Source organism: Capra hircus, chromosome 19, assembly GCF_001704415.2.
Source record: "Capra hircus breed San Clemente chromosome 19, ASM170441v1, whole genome shotgun sequence".
Taxonomy (NCBI): Eukaryota; Metazoa; Chordata; class Mammalia; order Artiodactyla; family Bovidae; genus Capra; species Capra hircus.
This window is the reverse complement of record NC_030826.1, coordinates 47,269,722-47,288,075: the sequence shown is the minus strand read 5'-3', so window position 1 is coordinate 47,288,075 and position 18,354 is coordinate 47,269,722. Positions and strand designations below refer to the sequence as shown.

At 39.8% G+C, this 18,354-nt stretch overlaps 1 protein-coding gene across 4 annotated transcripts in view; it reads right to left on the bottom strand.

The window, feature by feature from the left end:
* The window catches only part of TANC2 (tetratricopeptide repeat, ankyrin repeat and coiled-coil containing 2), a 368,300-nt gene that overhangs the window by 84,389 nt on the left and 265,557 nt on the right, over nucleotides 1-18,354 (bottom strand). For all 4 annotated transcript variants that reach the window (XM_018065318.1, XM_018065319.1, XM_018065320.1 and 1 more), the window contains 2 exons: nucleotides 7,898-8,179; nucleotides 2,536-2,669 (listed from right to left, as the gene is read on the bottom strand). In XM_018065318.1, the coding sequence (XP_017920807.1) occupies nucleotides 2,536-2,669; nucleotides 7,898-8,179 (416 nt within the window). The remainder of the gene's footprint in view (nucleotides 1-2,535; nucleotides 2,670-7,897; nucleotides 8,180-18,354) is intronic.

The window sequence follows — 18,354 nt, the reverse complement described above, 5'->3', positions numbered from 1 at the left end:
CACTTTCTCTCACTAGCTTCAGAATGCTGGCAACCAGGATATACACCCTCCAGAAGACTGGTGGATTCCCTGCTAGGTAAGATGAACAGTGCAAGAAAAAAACTTATGGACACTGACTTTGGGGTTTTCCAGTAAAAGTTGACAGGTCATCTTAATTCTCTATAGGGAAGCTCTCCGCATACACAAGCTTCCACCAGGTTTTCATTACCTAACTATTAAGGAAGAGATAAGAGAACATACTGCATCCATAACACAAAAACAGTATGCTATAAAAAAGAGTGGAACAACTGGGGGAAAAAAGGACCTATTGGAAATTAAAACTATGATAGCCAATTTTTTTATGTGTGTGTGAAAGTATTGCAAGGTGATGTGGAGGAAATCTCTTTAAAATGGATCATAAAACAAAATAGGAAAATGAAAGTATAGGAAACAGGGAAGCAAAGAAGAGTATTAACATAGGAAATTAATTTTTGATTAAAAGGAGTTGTAGGAGATAACAGAGGAAGTGGTGGTGAGGAAATTATCAATAAATAATACAAAAGCATTTCCCTGAATCAAAGAATATACCCAGGGTTCTGCTGCTGCTGCTGCTAAGTCGCTTCAGTCGTGTCCGACTCTGTGCGATCCCACAGACCGCAGCCCCCCAGGCTCCCTCGTCCCTGGGATTCTCCAGGCAAGAACACTGGAGTGGGTTGCCATTTCCTTCTCCAATGCATGAAAGTGAAAAGGGAAAGGGAAGTCGCTCAGTTGTGTCCGACTCTTAGCGACCCCATGGACTGCAGCCTACCAGGCTCCTCCGCCCATGGGATTTTCCAGGCAACAGTACTGGAGTGGGGTGCCATTGCCTTCTCCAGGCACCAATAGAATATGAAAAAAAAAAAAAAGACCTAGTAAGAGTGGTGATAGAGAAGATTCTAAAAGCTTCTGGAGGGAAGAAAAAGTTAAGAATCAGGAATAAGAATAGTACTATATTGGGATGGAACTAGAGGATGAGATGTTAGATAGCTTCACCAACTCAGTGGACATGAGTTTGAGTAAACTCCGGGAAACAGTGAAGGGCAGGGACGCCTGGTGTGCTGCAGTCCACGGGGTCACAAAGAGTCAGATATGACTTAGCAACTAGAACAAGAAAACAGTATTACTTAAATAATAATATTGGAAGTTCAAGATGGATATCTTCCAAAAGGGGGCAGATATATGTATATGTATGGCTGATCCAAGCTATGTGCAGTACAAGCTAACACAACATTCTAAAGCAATTATGCTCCAATATAAATTAACTTAAAAAATTAAAAAAAAAAGTGAATGCCTTCAAAATTCTGAGGGAGAATAATTTTTAAGCTCCAGTTTTATGATATCAAGCAAATGGTAATGTATGAGAATGGAATAAAGACACTTTTATGAACATTACATCTCAGAAAATTACCTCCTTGGCATTTTTTCTTGGGAAGCTACTAGAGGATGTACTCCATCAAAGAAAGGAATATAATCCAGAAAGATGATGACATGGGATCAAACACAGCAACAGAACTTCCAGGATAACAACTAGCTGGTAAGCCTTGACAGCATCCAAGGTCCAGGTTAGTTCGATGCAGAACTCTGGGGCTTTTAGAGTGTGTGTGTGTGGGAATATAACTGACGTGGAAAGTTGTACTGAGAGCCATTTTACAAAGCATTAAGAGTTATGGAATGACAATCATTGTTTTGAAGAAAAAGAAGCAAATTTTAAAATGAGGCATTTCATAACCCAGGAAAAACAAAACTGCTCAAGAAGAAAATGTTATTCTTGGTTCTACAGTGAATCATATTGCCACAGTATTAATACTGAAAATAATATCACACAGATTCAGACAAAAATCACGAAATAACTGTAGTGACATGGTGGACAGAGCAAAGAAGGTGAAAGAGCTAAAATTCTCATCATCCATAATAAGAAGCAATGGATAATGTACAGAACTGATCAAAACAGTTATGGCAGGCCATAAATATTATTTACAGAGATGGAGGTATGGATCAGAGAAATATCTCTAAACATTGAAAGTGTTTGCCTTTGGGGAGAGGGTGGCTTGGGGAGGAGAAAAGAATTTCTGGTTTTTATTATAAGTCTTTGAACATTATTTGATTTCCTGAACTATGTGTGTATATCGCTTTGATAATAATAAAGAAAATTACAATGTAAAATATAAAAAATTCATGGATAGTGCAGTACAGCAGGAAGTTATGAGCTAGGAATGAAAATTTAAAAACTATATTGATTACTTATACTGTGATCTTGGGTAAATCATATAACTTTGAGTCTCCACTTTCTTATCTATTCGTTATGGGACTTTGGTTATTCCTAAGGGTCCTTCCAACAATAAGTTTCTGATTCCAAAATAACAAAGTATTTTCTAGGAACAGCAAAGAAAGAGAAAGTTTTCTCTATATTTTCATGGTATACCTATATATACCCTGCTTTGCTGGGGTCTCCCTGCCATTGTTCTGTTGACATTAAGATGGCACTAGCGCGCCCGCACCCTGGGGATCCTCTCGTACCTGTGAGGCTAGTCTCCGCATGGCCTCCTCTTGCCGCCTGCGCATTTCTGGAGTTCCTGGGCAGCTTCCACTGGTGATGGAAGAGTGGGCTGACGGTGGCTGTGTGAGTGGCAGCTCTCTGTTGGCATCCACATCTGGATTAAAAAGATGAGATGTTTGCATCAGATCATCATAAAACTCTGAACTGGTTGAAGACTGGCTAAATTCAATGTGTTGCACAATCCCGCAATTCTACTCTTAGGTATGTACCCAAGAGAATTTAAAATGTATGTCCATGAAAAAACTTGTACACAAATGCTCAAAGAAGCAAGATTCACATCAGCTCCAAAGTAGAAACAATCCAAACATCCATCAACTGATGAACTGATAAAATGTGGTACAGCCCCACAAGGGAACATTACTTCACAATAAAAAGAAATAAAATTCCAATACATGCAAAACAACATGGATAACCCTTGGAAGTGTTACACTCACTCAAAGAAGCCAGTTGCAAAAGGTCATATAGTGTATGATTCTATTTATTTGAAATGCCAAGAACAGGAAAATTCACAGGAGACAAAAAAGCAGATTCGTGGTTGCCTAAGGGTGGAGATACGGACTTAGCAGGGAAATGAAGACGGACTGCTAACGGGCATAGGATTTCTTTTAGGGGGGAATGAAAACATGCAAAGATTATGGTGACTGCTTTACAACTCAGTGAATACACTAAAATGCACTGAATTGAACCATTTAAATGGGTGAATTACAGGGTTAGGTGAATTGTAGCTTAATAAAGCTGTTTTTAAAAATTTCCATTTGTTCATGTTATTTAGGTAGTATCTTAACTACTACTGGGCTTCCCTGGTGGCTCAGAGGATAAAGCGTCTGCCTGCAATGCAGGAGACTCGGGTTTGATCCCTGGGGTGGGAAGAGCCCCTGGAGAAGGAAATGGCAACTCACTCCAGTATTCTTGCCTGGAGAATCCCATGGGTAGAGGAGCCGGGCAGGCTACAGTCCATGGGGTTGCAAAGAGTCGGACACGACTGGCGACTTCACACATGCACACTAACTACTACTAGAAATCATGGACTACATTTGTGAATACGGACAATATTTTAACAAGGGGCACAAAATAAGTAGGCTGTTACTGGATGGTCAACAGCTACTAAAGAGGAGGAAGAACGGGGAAAATGGTTTTCATGTGAGTCCCTACCAGGAGGACTGAATCGAGACCTCTTCCACTCAACTGGCTGTTGCCTAGAGTTCTGGATACACTGTAGGAGGGGAGGTGTGGGAGAGAGCAGTGAAAGAAGGCTGAAGAAACAGTAAGTCCAGCGGCTGTCACTGTATCATGCCTGTTGCTCGCTCCCTTGCTCCACTCCGTTTCCCTTTATCTGGTCCTTGATTTTGTGGGTAATTATGGTCTTCTGTCTTCTAGCTGTTCCCTTCTGGAGACGCCTTCCTTTCTGTTTGGGTGTTTTTACTTTCTGCTTGGTATTCAGAGAAGAGTGGAAAACAAGTGAATCGGGAGGAGCTGCTGGTATACACAGCAAATTGGCAAAATGGATTTCTGGGACGAGCAGGGTTGGGAGAGGAGGACTACTCACTGCACAGCTATTTGGGGGCATGGCAGCTGTTGGCAAATATCAAATCCAAACAATAACTACACTGAGACTTCTAGGGATAGGAGAATAGAGTCCTGTGTTAGACTGAACTTCCCTAACGACTGTACTGAGTATCTCTGTAGGTCGTGTGATAATATCCCAGTTACGCAACAGGTCCATTTTCACAAAATGTTTTTGTTCTTAGAAGAGTGTATATGTTGAGGGGTGGGTGATGATGGTGGTGGAGACTGATGGGGGAGTAAGGTTTGGGAAGGGGTGTAGGTGGCAGGCTAGTGCCTGCCTTGACAGCTCTTCTGTGCCTTCCCAGGGAAATGACAAGGAGGGGGCGGCTGGGGGCTGGGTGTCTATGGGGGAAGGACAGAGCCAGGCAGCGCAGTGCTGCAGGCTAGACTGCTCACATCTTCCAGAGCAGTGCTGCTCAGCGTGGAGGAGGCGGAGGCAGGAGAACGACACAGGATGCAGAGACGGAGGCCAGGAGCTCCAATAACATTTCACCTATTTTCATCATCGCTACAACTACATCACTGACTGAGGGTTGGGAAGGCCAGTGGGATTCTAAACACACCTATCAAAGCTTAAGGTAAATTAAACTGTAAAAACTGAATCCAGTTCTCTCTCTATAGACATCATCCTTATTCACTAATGAAAAAAATTCTGCTACTGTCAGTGACATTTCCAGTGCTGGCTCCTATAGTAAAAGATCGATGCTGAAAAACAGCTTGTTCTTTATTCTTTTTTTTTTATCCTCAAAGAAATACATTTAAATTGGTTAATATGTATTCAATTCATATCTGTTTACAGAAAAAACAGAAATATAAAATAGAAACATACAGACCACTGATTTTTTAAAAGCAGTATTTTTGAGCCCCAATACTTGAAAAGTTTTAACCAAAACCTCATGAGGATAATAATACAAGAAAGACAAAACACGTGCCCTCAAAACTAGAAAATTTAATGAGAGAGACAATTCTAAAACAAACTGATGTTATATTTTATTATTAATCATTTGCATAGTGGAAAATGAAAATTTTATAAAAGTGTGTAGTTTTGGGGTAACACCAAGAGTTGATTTTGTTGTTCAGAGTTAATATTTAAATATCAGTAAATGACGTCAACCACTTATTCCTGACTCATCTTAAGGAGTAGTGGTCTGGTTTGAACATCAAAGATGACAACAAAAATTACTACATCAAAGATTACAACAAGGCAGTGCTGGTTCTGTGTAATCCTGATAAATACACAGCCACATACTCTATCCCTTTCAAGTTGTGAAAATTAACTATCAGGCCAAATCCCCAGTCTAACATGTGGACATTTATCACATGAGCGGGAGTGTCCTGATATTTTTAAGAGTTTCTCTGGAGGTAAAAGGCAATGGATGTTGGAGAATAACTGGATGAACTACCTTTAGAGAACCTTTGCTTTGGGGAGCACATGGTGGTTTTCTATTAACTCCTGCTCTCAGGCTTGGGGGGCCACTCGCAGGTACTTTCGCTTTCAGAGAAGGCAGTTCTTCTTGCCCTTGAGCCATGATTCTACCATTCTGTTATCTGCCACAGTGACATACAGTGGAGTCAGAGAGACTATTACCTCTCTGGTTTTCTTCCTGACACAGCCAAATAGTTAACCTCTTGGAAAACTCAGATAAGCAGTAGTCTGGTGTAATATGTACACACATTAAGGAAAGTACTGAAATAGGACTTCCCTGGTGGTACAGCAGGTAAGAACCAGCCTGCCAATGCAGGGGACACGGGATCAATCCCTTCTCCGGGGAAGATTCCACAGCCAGGGAGCAACTAAGCCCACGCACCGCAACTACCGATGCCGCACGCCTAGAGCCCATGTGCCACTAAGAGAGAAGCACCTGCGATGAGCAGCTCTTGAACTGCAACAAGGAGCAGCCCCCGCCTGCCACGACTAGAGAAAGCCTGCGCAAAGCAATGAAGGTCCAGCTCAAAAAAATAAACAAATAAGTCTATTAAAAATTAACAACTTGTGTACTAACATAGTAAAAAAATTATACCAAAAAAAAAAGGGAAAAAAATAAGAAAACACTGGAATAGGTATGGTGAGTTACATTTAACCATGAAGACATCTTGGAATCACAGAACTGTAGCACAGGAATGAATCTTAAAGATCACCAAATTCTACTGATGCACTTTACGGGTGACAAAACCGAGGTCTCAAGAATTACAGTAAGATTCTCAAGGTTACAAAGTATTGTCAGTTTGAGCACTGGGACTCAACCTGTGGACTCTTGACTCCTCTGACATTCTGTCAATCTACCTCAGAAAAGCTTCATCCAGAAACCAAGCATGATATTGCTCTTAAGACATGAATTCTTCTGTACTAATTCTTACTACACCCGGGCAAACAGAGACTCTTGATTTCAACTGGTTTTCTTTCTAGACACTAGTTCTTCTACATGTCAGATTATCTGTAAGTTTACCAGCGGCAATGTGTTTACCTAAAGACATGAAATTGTTAATGTCAACAGAAGCCAGGATATTTGGGGGGTGTTCAGTGAGTTTCTCTTGAGTTCCCACAGCACTGTGCTAGACTCTGTAGCTACTATGACCTCAAACCAATCATTTCTAGTGGTTGCTGTCTAGAAATCTATGATGAGCTAGATTACTCATTTGGACTAGTAGAGCAACAGTTTCTTTTTGTTCTCTTATAACTAGCAGAAGCCAGGTAGACACACTCAAACAGTTAACCTCTTAGATGACTCAGATAAATAGTAGTCTGGTGTGATATTTAAGCACTCTAAGGAAAATACAGGAATAGGTATAAACAGTTACTTTTAAACATGAAGACATCTTAGAATCACATAGGAGTGTGATTTTAGCATAGGAGCCAATCTTAAAGATCATCTAAATCTGTGGTTCTCTGCATATACTATGTGTAAGAATATCCGTACATTTCCTTTTAGCTCCTTAACTCGAGTTCCAGGCATAAACAGAGGGGAGCACAGCAAAATGGATGAGACTGGCCTCTGAAACCAGACTGATTAGGCGCAAATTCTAGTTCCACTCTACTGGCTGTGAAACCTGGGAGGCTTACTTAACCTCTCTGAGCCTCAAACCACTTATCTGTGAAAGGAAGAAAAGAGGACTACCTCACTTGAGTTTCTGAGAGGACTGGATGAACTAATATTTGTCAAACTCTTTGAGAGCACCTGGCACTAAGGACCATATAAGTATTTTAAAAACAAACAAGATCCTGACGGTGATCGTTAAACTGCGCCCTGCTGGTGATGAAAGAAGCATGAATATATATGAGATCTCAGCATCTCTTCACAAGGAAGCAGGAGAAATTCTTCAAGGACACAACGAAATTCACGCTCAAGCAGTGCAACAGACACCAATCACAAAGAAATGGAGGCTGCAAACAAGACTATGCCAGCAAGGCTGGGCACAGGCTGAGCAAAAGCTGACAGCAATGGATGCAAACAGCTCTAACAGGCAATAGCTGTAGTCATTACCCGAAGGATGGACCAGCCAGCCAGCCAGGAGGGAAGACTCATACATTTATTCTGACAGAAAGGGTTTTTCTGTCACACTTAGGTGATTGTCGGCTATATGGGCTAAATGTCAGCAGAGTATTACATTTTTTCTCCCAACTCTGAGTTGAAGATCCTCACATGCAAATCAGGTTTTGCAGATCAGAAAATGAAAGGATCTGAGACTTAATATAAAGATAAAACGAAATTTAAAAGCCATGTAGCAGAGAGTTCTTTTAAAAAAAAGGGTACCTACGTTTGGGGGAGGCGTGTGGGCTGTCGGAGGCGATCTGTCTCATCCGTGTTCCATGGCAGCTGAGGGCCACCAGTCTGGAGATGATGGCGGTTTTGCCGAACCCAATGTTTCCCACGATCACGACTCCCTGGTTCACGCTGGCGTTTGAACTTTGAAGCTGAGCATCTATTTCATGGAAAACCCAATCCCGACCGACGAACACCGACTCTGTGGTGATGCTGGGCACTTCAAAGAGCAGGGGCTTCAGGGAGATATCGGGAGGTCTGTAAGGTGCAAAGCGGACTGGAAGGAACAATAAGAGAACAGGGGACTTAGGCCAGACTGTCGACACGGAGAGAAATAGAGAGCAAAAAATCAGTATGGTAGAGAAGACCATTGAGAGTTACACTGTGAGGGTATTCTGGGTTATTCAGAAAATAAGAAAACTCTGAATTTTGGTCCTGTACAGAGAGGCAATGATACATGAGCTGGAGCTACTTGCGACTGCAGCTGGCAGAATACAAACATGGCTAAAACAGCAGTAACTTATGTTATAGTCAGAAAGTCAGTGTGATACTCAAAATGATTTAACAATAGGGCTGGCCCAGGTGCTGGCAATTAGGAACAGTAGTAAAAACGCAGGGTCCCTCAAGCCTCCTTCTTGGCCTGGGGATAACCTTTAAAATGTTGGATTGTGAGGATCTCTAGGGTTGGGGTCTCGGGAGAGGCTGGGGTATGGCAGGGAATCCAGTTGGCTGACAGCATCAGCTCTTTACCAACCTGCAAGGTCATATTTCAGTATTTAATCACCAACACGACCACACCACTACACATCAGTCCCATGGAAAGCAATGTGAACAGAACTTGTCTATTTCTTTAAAAACACTAATAAAAAACAGTGATTCCTTTAAGTTCATTATGATATTTAAAATATATATATATAGCAAGCATATTAGGGGAAGTAAAAGCTCTGATGGTATAAAAGGTTTCCAGCATGTTACGTGGTCAAGAAAGCAGAAACTCAACTTTCACTAATGTCTCTGCACCTGTACTGCTTATATTCATGCCAATTAAAAAAGATTTCTGGCTTCTACATACATGCACTGGGGACAAATCCCTATTGCTTTCCTCAAGACTTTTCTCTGTGCTTATGTAGTTGTGGGATGTGCTAAGTGCCAAGCATGAGCTCTAAGTGCAATGGTTCTCTAAAAACCTGTAATGTGACTTGGTTTCAGTGGTCAACCTCCTAATAATACTGATGGTAAAAAGAAGTCCTGCCTGACCTCTCACATCTGAGTTAAATGTCTTCTTATCTGTTTTAAGAGTAGTTCTAGATGTACCATTAACCTCAGATATACAGATGACACCACCCTTATGGCAGAAAGTGATGAGGAATTAAGGAGCCTCTTGATGAAGGTGAAAGAGGAGAGTGAAAAACCTGGCTTAAAACTCAATATTCAAAAAACAAAGATCAAGGCATCCGGTCCCATCACTTCATGGCATATAGATGGGGAAACAGGGGAAACAGTGACAGATTTTATTTTCTTGGGCTCCACAATCACTGCAGATGGTGATTGCAGCCATGAAACTAAAAAGATGCTTGCTCCTTGGAAGGAAAGCAGTGACAAATCTAGAGAACGTATTAAAAAGCAGAGCCATTACTTTGCGTACAAAGGTCCATCTAGTCAAAGCTAAGGTTTTTCCAGTAGTCACGTATGGATGTGAGAGCTGGACAATAAAAAAAGGTTGCGTGCTGAAGAATTGATGCTTTTGAACTGTGGTTTTGGAGAAGACTCTTGAGAGTCCCCTGGACAGCAAGGAGATCAAACCAGTCCATCCTAAAGGAAATCAATCCTGAATATTCACTGGAAGGACTGAAGCTGAAGCTCCAATACTTTGGCCACCTGATATGAAGAGATGACTCATTGGAAAAGACTCTGAGGCTGGGAAAGATTGAAGGCGGGAGGAGAAGGGGACGACAGAGGACGAGATTGTAGGATGGCATTACTGACTCAATAGACACGAGTTAGGGCAAACTCTGGGAGATGGTTAAGGACAAGGAAGCCTGGCATGCTGCAATCTATGGGATCACAAAGAGTCAGACATGACTGAGTAACTGAACAAGATGTATCATTTATTTTTTAATTATTATTATTTTTTAAAATTTTATTTCTGTATAGTTAACCTTAGCACAGTACCTTGACACATAGTAGGTGCTCAATAAATGCTTACTGAAAGATTTAATTAAAAACAAAGCATTACATTCTAACCCCATATTATATTTTGGAGAATAAACGTCAGAGGTAGGAAGGGGATAAGACAGGAGAAAGGAAATCATAAAAGTGGAAATTAGGTCTACTTATGCTAAAGCTGAAACTCCAGTACTTTGGCCACCTCATGCGAAGAGCTGACTCATTGGAAATGACTCTGATGCTGGGAGGGATTAGGGGCAGAAGGAGAAGGGGATGACAGAGGATGAGATGGCTGGATGGCATCACTGACTCGATGGACGTGAGTCTGAGTGAACTCCGGGAGTTGGTGATGGACAGGGAGGCCTGGCGTGCTGCGATTCATGGGGTCGCAAAGAGTCAGACACGACTGAGTGACTGAACTGAACTGACTGATACTGCTTATATTATTCTAGAACATACTTAAACCATTCCAACATCTTAATATAGAATCTGGAGATGGCAGCTTACTTTACTTGAGAAAAACACACACATGTAAACACTCTCACTTAAAACTATTGCATCCATCAGCAGATGAATGGATAAGAAAGCTGTGGTACATATACACAATGGAGTATTACTCAGCCGTTAAAAAGAATTCATTTGAATCAGTTCTGATGAGATGGATGAAACTGGAGCCAATTATACAGAGTGAAGTAAGCCAGAAAGAAAAACACCAATACAGTATACTAACACATATATATGGAATTTAGGAAGATGGCAATGACGACCCTGTATGCAACACAGGAAAAAAGACACAGATGTGTATAACGGACTTTTGGACTCAGAGGGAGAGGGAGAGGGTGGGATGATTTGGGAGAATGGGAATTCTAACTTGTATACTGTCATGTAAGAATTGAATCGCCAGTCCATGTCTGACGTAGGGTGCAGCTTGCTTGGGGCAGGTGCATGGGGATGACCCAGAGAGATGTTGTGGGGAGGGAGGTGGGAGGGGGGTTCATGTTTGGGAACGCATGTAAGAATTAAAGATTTTAAAATTTAAAAAAAAATAAAAAAAATTAAAAAAAAAAAAAAACTATTGCAAAGCCATCTGAATGATAACTGAGCATTTTAAAAAAGGATAATTCCAAAAGTAGTACAAAAGTTAAAAATATAAAGTCAAACTCTAATAATAGAAGCAAATAGTTTCCTATGTCAGTTTTAAAATATCCCCAATTTTCACTTAAGAAAAGGCTGTGGAGATACAGATACATGGCTACTCATAATTTCCTGATTCACATCTGTTTATCAAAATGTACTCTTTTAAAATACATATATAATTACAGAATTAGGTGAAAATTAGACTTTGACTTGCTAAAAATACTCTTAATTCTAGTGCCTTACAGTTAAATAGATTCTACTTTACTTTTCTTTTAAAGTTTACTTTTCTTAAATATTATTTTATTGAGCTATAATTCACATACTGTAACGTTCATCCTTTTAAAGTATGTAAACCAGTGGTTTTTCAGTACATTCACAAAACTGCACAACCATCATTATTTAATTCCTAAAGATTTTCATCACTGTCCAAAGAAAACCACTTACCCATTAGCCATCACTCTCCAGTCTCCGTTTCCCTAGTGCCTGGCAACCAAAAAGTTTCTGTCTTTACAGGGTTGTCTATTTGAGACATTTCACATATATATTACCATACAATAGCCTCTGGTGTCTGGCTTCTTCCACTTAGCATGTTTTTGAGGTTCATCCATGCTGTAACATGTATCAGTACTTTTACTGCTGAACAATATTCCATTATATGGATATATCACATTTTGTTTATCCACTTATCATCTGACAAACATCTGGGCTGTTTCCACTTTTTGGCCATTATGAATCATGCTGCTGTGAACATTCATGTACAGGTTTTTGTACACGTGTTTTCAGTTCTCTTGGGTATACTTCCAGGAGCAGTACTGCTGAACGTACTGCTGGGTCATATGGAAACTCTATGTTTTAGCTTCTTGAGAAACTGCCAAACTGTTCTATTTTAGTTTTGTTATTTTTTATGGAAGTAATACATATTCACTACAGAAAACTTAGGAATAGCAGATAAACAGAATAATAATCTTACTCCCACTAGCCAGAGAGAAACACAATTCACTTTTTTCCTGAGTTTTGTCTGTACAAATAGATACTTATTTTTAAAACAAAAATCGTACTATAGATACCATTTCATAACCTGCTTTTCTTGCTTTGCTTAGCAATTCCAAAGTTCTGAAAAAGTGAATTCTGTCAGACTCGCCAGCTTAACTGTTGCTTCAGTGGAAGGACTGATCCTTGGAGCGCTTCACTCCATCCTTTCCAATTATGTCACTTGACAGCAGGGGGCTGTTCACCATGCAAGGGGTTTCCTGGGTAGCTGAGTGCCCTTGGTGGGCAGACACTCACACAGACCTGCTGAGCTCTGGCTGAGCAATCACAGGACTCCCAGAGAAGAAGGAGAGAACAGAAGATCAATTGGCTTGATATGAGTCTAAGAAGAGATCTCAGGTCACAAACAGCTGGTTTCAGAACCAGAATCAAAACCTAATTCTTTTTTTTTTTTAATACTGTAGATTAACTCATATATATAGAATCTAGAAAAATGGTACTGATGAGCCTATTTGTAGGGCAGGAATAGAGACACAGACATAGAAGATGGGCTTGTGGACATAGGGGATGGGGAAGGAGAGGGAGGGATGGACCGAGAGAAGAGCACTGACATGTGTCCACTACCACGTGTAAACAGATAGCTAAGGGGAAGCTGCCGTTCAGCACAGAGACCTCAGCTTGGTGCTCTGTGATGACCTAGAGCAGTGGGATTGGGGAGTGAGATATGAGGCTCAAGAGGGAGGAGACATATGTATACATATGGCTGATTCACACTGTTGTACAGCAGAAACTAGCCTAACACTGAAAAACAATTATACTCCAATTAAAAAGAATTGGTAAATAAAGAAAAAAACTCCTAATTCTGACTCCAAAATCCAGGGTTTTTTTTTTTTTTGCATTAATGTTGTTTCTCTATAGCATATCAGTATTAAATTTGAAATCTGGTCATCAGTTATATCACTGATGACTAGAACTGAGCAGACTTGGCTGACTGGCTAGGCTAGCTTCTTTCTCCTTCCCCTCTCCTGTGCTTCCCTTTAGAAATGGCATGATTGGCCAGAGAGAGAGAGAAGAGCTTCTCAGACACTCAGGTGCTTTCTAGACTAACAGACTTATCTGTTCAGGTCTACGATTACTTAACATTTTGTCTCAAAAGGGGCTTTCAAGAACATGACCAATGCTGATTTATAATACAGGGTAAGTACAGACTCAACTTCAATGCTGAAGTTTCTGAGAAAAATTCTATTAAGATAACTTGTTCTCACGTTGACGTAATCTCTCATCATATTTTATTCTACTGAGAAAGCTCTGACATTTTGAAAAGTTATTTTAAAAATTTTCTAAAAATGTAATCAATTCACAAAAGCCTCAAGGGAAGAACAGACAAAATTAACCCAGCACCATATGGTAAAACAACTGTAGACACCAAGAACAGCCCAGAAACGATTTCTGCACCTCAGAACCTAAGGCTTTTGTCAGATCAATATGATAAAAGAAAGCCACACTCTCTATGTACCAACAATAAATTTAGGGCATATGAACAAGAAGGCACCCTGGCCTCCGCCGTGGGACATGGAGGTAATGAATACTTTCTGTGGCGTTCATCTTCCTAAATAAATGTTTCTTTGTTTAGGAGATCAGCTGGCTTCCAAGAGATTTTCTAAAGCAGAAACTATGGAAATAATCCAGTGAGAAAGAACCATTGCAACTGTAGCTGAGCCAAGGGAAAAAAATGAGCTAAACCATACATTTAGCAACAGATTCAGTTCTCTAAGCCCTGGTACCCAAGAAGCGGCTGTCCCAGGGCAGCAAGAGACAGGAAGATCATCCCACGCTTCTCAAAACATTCCCAAGTATACCGACATCTGGAATTTAATTTGAAATTTGTAAAAAAAAAAAAAAAAGAAAAAAATGATGTGCGGTTGAAGAGAAGGGCAGAATGGATAGATATATGATAGAAATAATAAAACATTAATGACATACTCAAGGCAAGTATATGAGTGTTTATTGTGAAACTTGTCCTTTTGGGGGTATATCTGAAAATATTGTTAATAGACTGTTGAAAGAAAAAGCACCAAAAGGAAAAACATTCCCATAGAGTACACAAATACGGAAAGTTTTGGAAAGCAGTTTTTTTTTTCCTTTTTAAGAAATGTAATAACCACTCAAGACTCAGATCTGTGTGTACATCTCTTCAATGCAAATTAGGCTTGTGACAGACCAATGAAAGCTCTCTAGGAAACGGTCTCTGTGAGACCATCAGTATGAATAATCATGTATCTGGACTTACAGAGAAAACTGACCTTTCTTTAGCTAGAGCAAAGAGTAAACATTTAAAAAACAAACAAAAGTGCATTAGGGCTAATAGACCAGCTTGTCCCAGTGCAAATATAAACAGCTGCAGCCAAAGGAAAAGGGGAAAGGGAAGTGGGGGCAAAAGAGCTCTAACTGGATTTAGACTAAAGCATATTTACTCATGGAAAACAACCATGAATCATTTGAAAAGAAGTCAGTCACGGGACTGGCAGAAGAAAGGGTCTGTGTCATACAGCCAAGGTCTGGTACAAACAGTAGGGTTGTGCTTCCTCCCATTCCTCCACAATGGCTGTAAAGTCTAGCCTGGAAGCACCTCTGTTCCTCAGAACAAAAGATAATTTCAGGCTTATTCTTGGGGTTCAGGCCGTGCATGTTATTCTCCACACAGCACAGGAAAAGCACAGGTGCTTCAGACAAAACCTGGTATCACATCAGCACCCAACATAAGTCAATGAACATGTTAAGTTTTTCTTAAGTATGCTTATGAAACCAAGGCAGGGCTCATCTGCCTACTGAGTTTCTCGAAGGCTCACACTCCCATTTACAAGAGTCAATCTGTTTAGGGTCTGTTGCTTATTTATGGCACTCAAGAAAAGAACTACAGTAGGCAGGTCCTCCTACCTAAGGAAATGGAGTTTTTGAAAAATGTAAAGCAATTTGAAACAGGTCCTAAAAAACAGTCTAAAGATAACAGCTTGAGAAATGTTCATTCCAGATAACTTCTGTTTTAAAAAAAAAAACAACAAAAAACAGATTAAATAAAGCAGAGTCACTTTCGGGGTCAGCAGGGAAACCTACAGCAGAGTGGGTAAAACTCGACTTGGAGCCAGGCTGCCTCAGTTGGTATCCTGTCTCTGTTACTCACTAGCTGTGCAACCTTAGGAAAGTTACTTATGTTCTTGATCTCTCAGTTTTCCTCATCCTTAAATCAGGGATAATCATGACATGGCAGGATTAAAGCAAGTTAATACAAAAGTGTGCCTAGGACAGTGTCTGTTGGTTAACTGCCATTGTGGGTACTTCTGTCCATACCATCAAGCCAAAAAAGAATACAGTGTAACCTAATCACCTTCCTCCCACATATATTTATTTAAAACAAAACAATGAAAAGGATATTGAGAACTCTCCTAGAGCCCTCACCCCTTTGAACTGCTAACTTACATCCCTTCATCTTTTCACCCTCCAACATTTAAAAAAATTTTTTTATTGGAATATAATTGCTTTACAACGCTGGGTTAGTTTCTGCTGTACAACATCGTGAATCCGCCATAACTATACATATATCCCCTTCCTTTTGAGCCTCCCTCCCACCTCAGCCCCCATTCCACCCATCAAGGTCATCAAAGAGCACCGAGCTGAGCTCCCTGTTCTATACAGCAGTTTCCCACTGGCTATCTATTTCACACATGGCAGTGTTATGCATGTCAACCCTACTCTCTCAAATCGTCCCTCCCTCTCCTTCCCACCCTTGTGTCCACAAATCCACTCTACATCAACGCCTCTACTCCTGCCCTTGCAAACAGGTTCATCACCATTTTTCTAGATTTCACATATATGCGTTAACATATTATATCTATTTTTCTCTTTCTGACTTATTCACTCTGTACAAGAGGCTCTAGGTTCATCCACATAAACTGACTCAATTTTATTACTTTCTATGGCTGAGCACTATTCCATGGTATATACATACTACTGAAAGAGCCACACTTGCTGTCTTCAGTTCCATAACAGGAACTCATTCTAGTCTAGCTTGCTCCCACATTACTCTGTTGAACTGTTTTGGTTAATGACACTAAAGATGGTCTAACTTTTAAGTCAGTGAATTATTTTTAGTTTTTATGCTTAACCACAGCTTGGTACTTAATACTTTTAACATATCCCCAATTTTTGAAATAAATTCTTGGGTTTGACACAGTAACACTTTCTTCTAGTTCTTTTTGGGCCCTCTCTTCCTCTTCTTCAATGATTCTTCTCTTCTGCCTCTCTCTGAAATACTGCCAATCTTAGGTTATATATTTTATTGTTTTTTTTCTTCTTCATGATCTTCCTGGGTAATTACAAAGGAACAGACTAATGGCTTTTACAACTATCTAAGTGGTGATGGATTATATTTGTCTTCCAGATCCCAGTTCTAAACTCCTGTACAGCATTCTCAGCAACTTATAAGAGTTATCTCTGCGGATTTCCAGTAGGTATCTCAAACTTAAAATGTTTAGAACTAAAGTTTGATCTCATTCACCTTAACCTATTCTTTATTTTCCATTCAATGTCTCAGTTAATTAAATATTCCCATCGGTCTGGTCTCCCAAGACAGAAACCTGGGACTCATCAGGACTTCTTTCTGGACCTTTATATCTGATTTGTCACAGGACCTATCATTGATTCTTAAGGAATTTCTTTCAGATATATTTCCTGTTTTCTTTTCCCATTCCACTGCTATTTATAGTGATATAACCTCTGGAGGAGCTTCCAGATCATTCTAAGCCTCAGTTTAATTATCTTTAAAATGAGGATAAGAATATCTATTTCATAAGGCTAAATAAGAAAATGCACATTAATTTCTTAGTTCAGAATCTAATTAATTCTCAACTGAGTGACAGTCATATGGTTCAGATTCTCAACATCTCTTGTTTTTCACCATATACTTCAACAAGCTTTTTTAAATATAAATTTATTTATTTTAATTGGAGGCTAATTACTTTACAATATTGTATTGGTTTTGCCATACATTAACCTTATATCCCACACATTCTTCCTGTTTTTAGCCATCAGCTACATGTATCTGATAAAATCATGTCAGCATCCACACTTCCACCCTTGTATCTCATCAACTTAACCCTACCACAATCACCCAACCTGGTAAGTCCTTACTAACTAGGGCAGCTCTTGTCATAGGGAATATACATTCAATAATGTTTAATAAATGAATTCATGAATGAAAACAGTGAATATGAATTTTCCATTCTCAACTGCAGGGAAATGTTCACAGACTTGTCTTTGGTAGAACAGGAAGGCTACAGGAAGACAGTTATAGGATGCAAACTCAGGTCTTTGAAAATCACTTGAACTGTACCGTGATAACAAAAATAAATGAATCATCTGTTTCCCACCTTTCAGGGATAAATTCTTATTTAAAGTTTACTGTCATAAACAAGAGAGCCATTAAGTAACAAGACATTTGGAAAAGAAAAACTGTTATTTTCCGAGCTCTGTGCATATCACAGGGAAGGCCTGGATGCTGGCCAAGACACTGATAATCAAACAATCATATTCCCACAGGAAGCTGGGAGAAGGGAGAAAATGTGCTTTAGAGCTAGTGTCCAAAGAGGATATAATATATTTTTTTTAAAGACTATTTTCCCTTTCTTTTTGAAAAGTTACTGAGAAGGCTGATGCCACACATATCCATTTAATAACTAATGTCTTGCTAATGTGACATGTGGGATTTACTTTGTGTAAATAACAACTATATTTAAAGTTCCTCATTATTATAGGTAAAATATGTATTTTAGCTTCTAGAAAACTCAGTTCTAACCATCAAGACAGTCATTTTCTGATGAAAGATGGGTTGATGCTTTGGTTCATCTATAACTTTCATTTTAAAAATCTGGAATCCAATTTCTATTTCTGGCCAACATGAAGAAACGTGGACTAGATCTGCCCTCCCACCTAAAACCAAGATAAACAAACAAAGCTCTAGACAGAATATACGAAACAATGGTTTTCAAGACACTAGACAAAGGCAATGAGTAATAATAATCCCTGAGAGATGGAAAACAAATGAGGTAAACTCTATGCCCACTTGCAACACTGACAGAATTTTCAGACCACAGTATAGGGAGG